General features: G+C 47.3%; 1 protein-coding gene across 1 annotated transcript; it reads left to right on the top strand.

Moving 5' to 3' along the window:
* Positions 1-335: 335 nt before the first annotated feature.
* Positions 336-7316, top strand: LOC146783511 (phospholipase A2, minor isoenzyme-like). The gene is made up of 4 exons (XM_085636438.1): positions 336-386; positions 2436-2598; positions 4768-4895; positions 6882-7316. The coding sequence occupies exons 1-4, from the start codon at positions 353-355 to the stop codon at positions 7001-7003; spliced, it is 447 nt and encodes a 148-aa protein (XP_085492564.1). The 5' UTR covers positions 336-352; the 3' UTR covers positions 7004-7316.
* Positions 7317-7540: the final 224 nt, after the last annotated feature.

The raw sequence follows: 7540 nt of genomic DNA, 5'->3' as shown, positions 1-7540 counted from the left end.
GTCAAAAGTAAACACAGTGGAGAGAAATCCTATGAAGAGACAGCTCCAACAATGTGAGACCCTGAGCAGTAAATTCAAAGTTTGGTGGCTGCCAAATGAGAGGAATTTCAATTCCTGGAAAGACTTCAGATGTCAAACCCTTCCCCAAGGACAAGATTTTCCCATGTGGTGAAGGCCAAGCCCACATGCTTGTCAACAAAACAGGAACATTGCAGATGCCAGAAGAGGAGCGGAAAAAGCTAAAAATGTAAATATTATCTAGAGCTGAAATGAAGGTCAGTGTTAGGGAATAAATAGGCTGGTTGGAGGGACACCTTCAGTTTGCTGCTGGAACACCCAAGACACCCTCACCATGAAGCTGCTCCTAGCCGCCCTACTCCTGGCAGGTAATGCAGTCTCCAGCTCTCCTCCTGGCACAGCGCTCTCTTCATGGGGATACTATATCCGTGGGGCATCTCAACTCTACCTTTCTCTGTCATTCACTCCTCTCTGTTTTATAGAAGCCTCCATCTCTGTGTCTGACTCTTGAGTTTACTAGCAGAAGTGTCAGTCAGGCTGCAGAAGCCTCTGGTACAGAAGGCCACTTAGTTGGAAAGTGGATGAGTTTATGGATCTGCTGGTTTCACGGCACAGAAGGGTTGAGGCAGCCCAAGGCATCGCCCACCTCTCATGGTCCTACAAGCAAAGGCTGCTACAGCCATTGAGAAGGGTCCACAGACCATCCTTCATCATGAGGAAGGTGCAGCGTCACCAGGGAGATTCCCTTAGGTCATGCCGCGCTCTCATAAGCGAGGTGCACCTAGTTCATGAAGGAGGAGGCGCCTTCACTTTCGACACAGACTCTCAGGAAGCTGCTCTTATAGATTAGACGCACGGCCTCTCCAGGGTGCAGCTCTCAGCTCATTCGTTCATTAGCTCATTTCACTGTCTTGCCAGTGACATTTTCACAGTGCATGGCACAATCTCACCAGTGAGGTGTCCTTAACTCATGGCATAGTCTCACCAGTGAGGTGTCCTTAACTCATGGCATAGTCTCAGCAGTGAGGTGTCCTTAGCTTATGGCATAGTCTCAGCAGTGAGGTGTCCTTAACTCATGGCATAGTCTCACCAGTGAGGTGTCCTTAACCCATGGCATAGTCTCACCAGTGAGGTGTCCTTAGCTTGTGGCATAGTCTCACCAGTGAGGTGTCCTTAGCTTATGGCATAGTCTCACCAGTGAGGCGTCCTTAGCTTATGGCGTAGTCTCACCAGTGAGGTGTCCTTAACTCATGGCATAGTCTCACCAGTGAGGTGTCCTTAACTCATGGCATAGTCTCACCAGTGAGGGGTCCTTAGTTTATGGCATAGTCTCACCAGTGAGGTGTCCTTAGCTTATGGCATAGTCTCACCAGTGAGGTGCCCTTAACTCATGGCATAGTCTCACCAGTGAGGTGTCCTTAGCTTATGGCATAGTCTCACCAGTGAGGTGTCCTTAACTCATGGCATAGTCTCACCAGTGAGGTGTCCTTAACTCATGGCATAGTCTCACCAGTGAGGTGTCCTTAACTCATGGCATAGTCTCACCAGTGAGGTGTCCTTAGCTTATGGCATAGTCTCACCAGTGAGGTGTCCTTAACTCATGGCATAGTCTCACCAGTGAGGTGTCCTTAGCTTATGGCATAGTCTCACCAGTGAGGTGTTTTAGTTCATAATACAGTCTTACTAGGGAGATACCATTATAGTTTAAAAGCACAGTGAGGCATATTCACAAAGAAATGGTGCAGCACGGTGATGCAAGCAATTTAGCAGCGCCGTGCTGTGTCATTTAAAAAACACAGGGATGCACCATATTCACAACAATATGACGCACCCCTGTATTTTCCCTTATCTGGTGCCAAAAATATCTGCCTAGCCCGAACACAGACACCCTTGCATCATGATCTAACTGAGTGTAATGGAGGCCTGTAATAATGGGTTGATAAAACATGTGCCGCTGTGTGCAAGACTGAATAACACTCACTAACCCTGCAGATCTCTTGTAAAAGAGGGGTCCTCTGATGTTCCACGCATTGAGCACTTTATTGTAGAGGTGCTCCTCACACCTGGAGGCAAACTACACAACAAAAAAGAGAGTATTTCCTGACAGCTCAGCGCCTCCGGAAGATCAAGAGGGTTTGGGTGGAGCTGCCCATGCAGACTTGTCCCCAAAGATACCAGATCTTAAGTGGCGCTGGCCCATGCTACCATTTCTTGATCTACCTGTAGACTCATATGGCTTTGGCTTTGCACTGTGAGGCCCCCAACTTTAGACTGGTTTACATCTTGCCTTACCTCTGCTGCACTCCCAGGCCTCCACCCTCCTTCCTCGTGCTGCACTCTGAGGTCTACACATTTCGTTTCCTCATGCTGCTGATGACATGAAGATACCTGACATAAGTCCTCTTCTTTCTCTGCAGTGGCCTCTGCAAAAAATGGCAGCCCAGACCTGAATTCACTATTGAATTTCAGGAACATGATAAAGTGTGCCGTCCCCTCCAGCAACCCTCTCCTGGACTACAACGACTACGGCTGTTTCTGCGGCTACGGAGGCAGCGGGACTCCACTCGATGATCTGGACAGGTGAGTGAGAGCATCTGCCTGCCAAGAGAGTTACCTTTCTTCTACGTATCTTTTGCCATAGATCGCTCTTGCACCAACTTTATCTCACTATCTTGCCTCCTCTCTTTCTTAGGCATCCTCTCCTTTGCTTATTTCCCTCTGCATCCGCTTTCCTTCTCTTCTCTCACTGTAGTTCTCTCATTGGGATCAGTGCTTCATATGAGCCGGTGGTTTCTGGTGCAGGCCCTGGCACATGATTGTAAACACCAGCACTTCTGATAGACTGCCACAACATGGCGCTGTCTGTCTAATTTAGAGAGGAGTACAACAGCTGTTTATTAATTCAATACACATCAAACATGACCAATACCTGCGACCAAATACATTCTTATAGCTTTGTGGCCTGGCACAGCCTGAATTATCAGACTTGTAAAAGTGCGATGGTTATTAGTTGTGTTGGCGCTTTCATTGGCAGAGCTGGAAGGGGCAATGGGTGGTGCAAGCTACACTGACTTCTAGACGAGGGACCTGGCATTTATGTTTTTTACAAATTAAGCACTGGATGAGATCTGTAGCCAAGTTTGGCATCTGAGGCACCTGGATTATTAGAGAGGAATTGAGACCCTGGCAGGCAGGCAGGCAGGCAGGCAGGCAGGCAGGCAGGCTGGCAGGCAGGCTGCCGCCGAGCTGTTGTGACGGCTGAAGTCCTCCTTTCTACCAGCCACGCTGCAGCACATCCACCGTATGAGAGATTCCCAGTGGGTCAGACTGGATTTTGAGAATGACCATTGCTGACTGTTCTGCCGTATCATTTTGTGACCTATCCTGGATAGGTCACAAAAGGGTTTTCGGCCTGCACTACTTGCAGTCACAGAGCAGCTACGGGCCACTCTGGATGAGGGCAAAACCTTGGCACTGATTTTGTTGGACCTCAGTGCAGCATTTGACACGGTCTCCCATAAGATTCTGTTACAGCGGTTAGAGGAGATCGGGGTTAAGGGCAAGGTGCTGGCCTGGTTTGCGTCATTTCTGACAGATCTTTTCTTTCAGATCTCTGCTAGTCCTTTTTTTTTCCAGCGTCCACCCTCTCGGATATGGTGTTCCCCAGGGTTCTGTCCTAAGCCCCACCCTATTCAATGTTTATGTCCGCCCCCTGGCCATTCTGGCCAAAGCACGGAACATCGACATGGTATCATACGCCGATGATACCCAACTGATATCCACTTTCTCCAATAACTCCAAACAGGACCAAGCTAAATTTCAAGATGATCTTATGGCCATATCTGACTGGATGGTGGATAACTACTTGCAACTGAACTCCACCAAGTCATAGGTGCTCCTGGTGGGCCGGGATGCCCATCGATGGGACAACCAATGGTGGCCTATGACCCTGGGTACCCCTCCCCAACCGAAAACCGTGGTTAAGAACTTAGAAGTTCTGCTGGACAGTGCCCTCTCATTTGAAGTCAAGCCAAAATAGTGGCAGGCACTTGCTTCTTGGCCTCTTACGTGGCCTGAAACCCATTCTGGGATTCATCTACGCTTCCATCAATCAAATGATTGTCCAATCTACTGTACAGTCCCGACTAGACTACTGCAATGGGCTCTTACTTGGCGTGAATAAATCCGTGACCAAAAGACTTCAACGGGCCCAGAACGCTGCTGCCCATATGCTTTTTGCACTACCTATGCATTACAATGCTTCAGACCTTCTTCGCCGACTTCACTGGCTGCCAATAGAACAGAGAGTCTATTTTAAGACTCTCTGTACTACGCACAAGATTTTGCATGGCCAAGGCCGGCAAATCCTGTACGGGCTGTGCTTACCGTATGTACCGGCTTGAGCCCTGTGCTCCGTGGATCTGCATCTGGCCTGTGTCTCCTGAGTGTGCAGGCAAAGAGCAGGGGGACGTTCTTTCAGGGCCATGGCACCCGTCCTATGGAATTCTATCCCTCTTGCTGCTCGGGGGAACGCAAGACCATTGGGCTATCAGAAAAATTATTAAAACATGTATTTTCTCTAACCTTTAGTTGAAACCTTCCCTGCATGCTCCTGTCAATCTTAGCGCTGGGACGCCCCGTTGCTGGGACAGCCATGTGCTTTACAAGAATTTATAACATCTCATAACATAACATCCCGCGATTTGCTATGATCTCGTATGAACAAGTGTTTCTTTCCTTCTCTTACAGATGCTGTTACGTCCATGATGACTGCTACGGTCAAGCTATGAGCCATCCCAGCTGCAGAGGCATCGGTGACAACCCCTACACCGAGAACTACACCTATTCATGCTCTGGGACCAGCATCACCTGCAGCAGTATGTACCCTGGGCTCTGTTTACTGCCCAATTTCTGGTTCTCCGTCACTTAGGGGCATATGTACAAGGAAATGTCGGAGCGCAGAGCTCCGACATTTCTAAAATGCAGGGATGCATCGTATTTCTACAATACAGAGCACCCCTGTATTTTCCCCAGCGCTGGCGCTAAAGTTAGCTGCCAAGCACCTATGTTCAAGGGTGCCTGCGTTACAGGGAATGATTGTTTATGTGTAGGAAGTTGTACCTTCATGCACATATACAATCAATAATGGCGATTTGTTATTCTATGTGTGCGGCACAATGCAGCATACATAGAAGCTGCAAATCCTCATTATTTAATGATTGTTTATGTGCAGGAAGGTATATTGCAAAAACGAGGAGAAATAAAAGTATTTTCCTCGTTGCACCATTCTAACGCCTGCTCCTGCATGGCATTAGCTTTTGCCACTGCCTCAGATTTACACATTCTTGTAAATCTGGGGCAGCGTCAAAAACCAATGGGTGCTGCGGGGGAACGCCCACAGCAACACCCACTGAACGCCCTTTTCACGCAGATACCTGCTTGAAATGGTACCATGATTACAAATCAGCGTTAAGCCACAAAAAGTGGCTTAACAACACTTTGTAAATATGGGCAGGGAATTGCGCCACAGGAACGTTGCTAAAAGTGACGTTCTGTGGAGCAATGCCCTTGTAAATATGCCCCTCAGTCTCAATCAGTACTAGGTTCTTTCTCTCTCTCTCTCTCTCTCTCTAACTCTCCCTTTCAGTGACAATGTGTACACCTGAATTAGACACACCACAGTAGAATGCCACAAAAGCTGATTCAAGGTACTTTGAGTGGGATCACAGTGTGACAAGGGGGGCAGTTAAACAGGAAAGAGCCGGCAAGTATAATAAACACTCCGATGGGTAAATAAACACAAAGGGCCCCATTACCAGAGGAACAGGATTTCTGGCCAGAGATTCACCTATAAAACGGCCCTGTAATTGGGAAAAACATGCAAATGAACGTATGGTACTAGTACATCATATAGAAATATTACTGGTTTTAGGCTCAAAAACGTATAAGTGTGCCATAATTGGGCCAGCTGCGTGTGGTCACTGATAATGGGAACCTAAGCATTGCTAAACACTTTTTTTTAACTTTATTTATTGAGTTTTATAGCATCATAAACATATTACCATATTCATTTGTCTACATCCATAATACAGCTCCTCATTTACACACTTAACACTTCGTGACGCTTACTGCTTTAGAATAGGTGACTTCTACATACAGTGACATTTTACAATGACGGGGTATCAGTGACAGGTAAGAAAGTATTGCTAAACATTAAGAGCATATTTACAAGAAAGTGACACAGCGTGGCACTGCAAGCCATTTGGCTGTGCCGTGCTGCGTCACTTTCAAAGCACTGGTATGCATCATATTTACAACAATATGTCACATCCCTGTACTTTCCCCTAAGCTGGCGTGCAATAGGCGGCCATGTGTCAATGCAGGCACCTTTGCGTCATGGTGCAAGGGTGTCTGCGTTTTAGGGGAGATTGTTTTTGTGTAGGAAGGGACGCCTTCCTACACAAAAACAATCATGTGAGGTGTTTTCCTCTATCTATGTATGCTGCAAACAAGGATGGAGAACAGAACCGTCCAGTTGTCCTGGGTTCAGCATAACTGTGCCTAGTAAAATTCACAATAGCTAGGTGCATGGTGGACCCTGGCCAGGTTGTACACTCTTTGAAGGGGGTGATTAAAACTTCCAGCAGTAAGCAGCAGCCATGCAAGCAAACTCTGTAAAGTCTTGAAAGTCGGAAGAGTGTAATATTCAGGTATGGACCCCTGAGTCAAGTCCAGAGATCTTTTTGTTCTGGCACGGGCCAACAACAGTCCCAATGTCCCTCACATGCACCCTATTCTCCCACGGTTTCCTGCTTTCTCAGATAAGACACAACTTTTAACAAAAACTTCTCTTCTTTCTCCAGGTAAAAACAACCCTTGCGAGGCATTTATCTGTGAGTGCGACCGAGCTGCCGCCATCTGCTTCTCCAAGTCTAAGTACAACCCCGAGTACAAGAACGTGGATGTAAAAAAATACTGCAAATAAGGTCTATCGAGGAGCAGGACCTGCCTGAGAAAATGCCCCTTATGCCTCAAGGCTCATGACTTGTCTAAGCAATGGGGCCACCATATTCCAGAACAGCCTATGATTTATCCAGTAGCTGGAGTAAGACTGCCATCCATTGATGGAGCTGTGTTCACATGCTTCAGCTGGTAACTTACAAAAACTCTCCACCAGAATATGGTTTTGTTCTTTTCTGTTCATCGTATGTCCATACAACTGCATTACTGGAGCCAATGATCCTTTATTTAACGTATTTGCATGCTTGCACATTCAATAAACATGTTTCACAACTTTCGCTCAATGTCATTGATTTGTTGCTCTGCGTCTACGTGAACCTCTACGGGCATCCACAGAAGCAAATCATGCAAAGGCTTTCATCGACAGACACGAGTGCAATGGACTTATGGTAAGCTTCGCATGCACAAGTGTACTCGATAGTGATACCCGTGCACAAGCCGGGGGTGATGAGGTTCAGTCAAGTGAGGGTGTTGGAGGAGTAGTGGCAGTGGTCCATGAGCT

This window comes from Triturus cristatus, chromosome 11, assembly GCF_964204655.1.
Source record: "Triturus cristatus chromosome 11, aTriCri1.1, whole genome shotgun sequence".
Taxonomy (NCBI): Eukaryota; Metazoa; Chordata; class Amphibia; order Caudata; family Salamandridae; genus Triturus; species Triturus cristatus.
The sequence above is the reverse complement of the archived record's forward strand: the minus strand, read 5'-3'. Positions and strand labels throughout refer to the sequence as shown.

Excerpts from the sequence above, each read along its gene's own strand:
- LOC146783511 (XM_085636438.1), top strand. The coding sequence starts at position 353 with ATGAAGCTGCTCCTAGCCGCCCTACTCCTGGCAG. Across the intron at positions 2,599-4,767 it reads CCACTCGATGATCTGGACAG|ATGCTGTTACGTCCATGATG; the intron begins GTGAGTGAGAGC and ends CTTCTCTTACAG. Across the intron at positions 4,896-6,881 it reads GACCAGCATCACCTGCAGCA|GTAAAAACAACCCTTGCGAG; the intron begins GTATGTACCCTG and ends TTCTTTCTCCAG.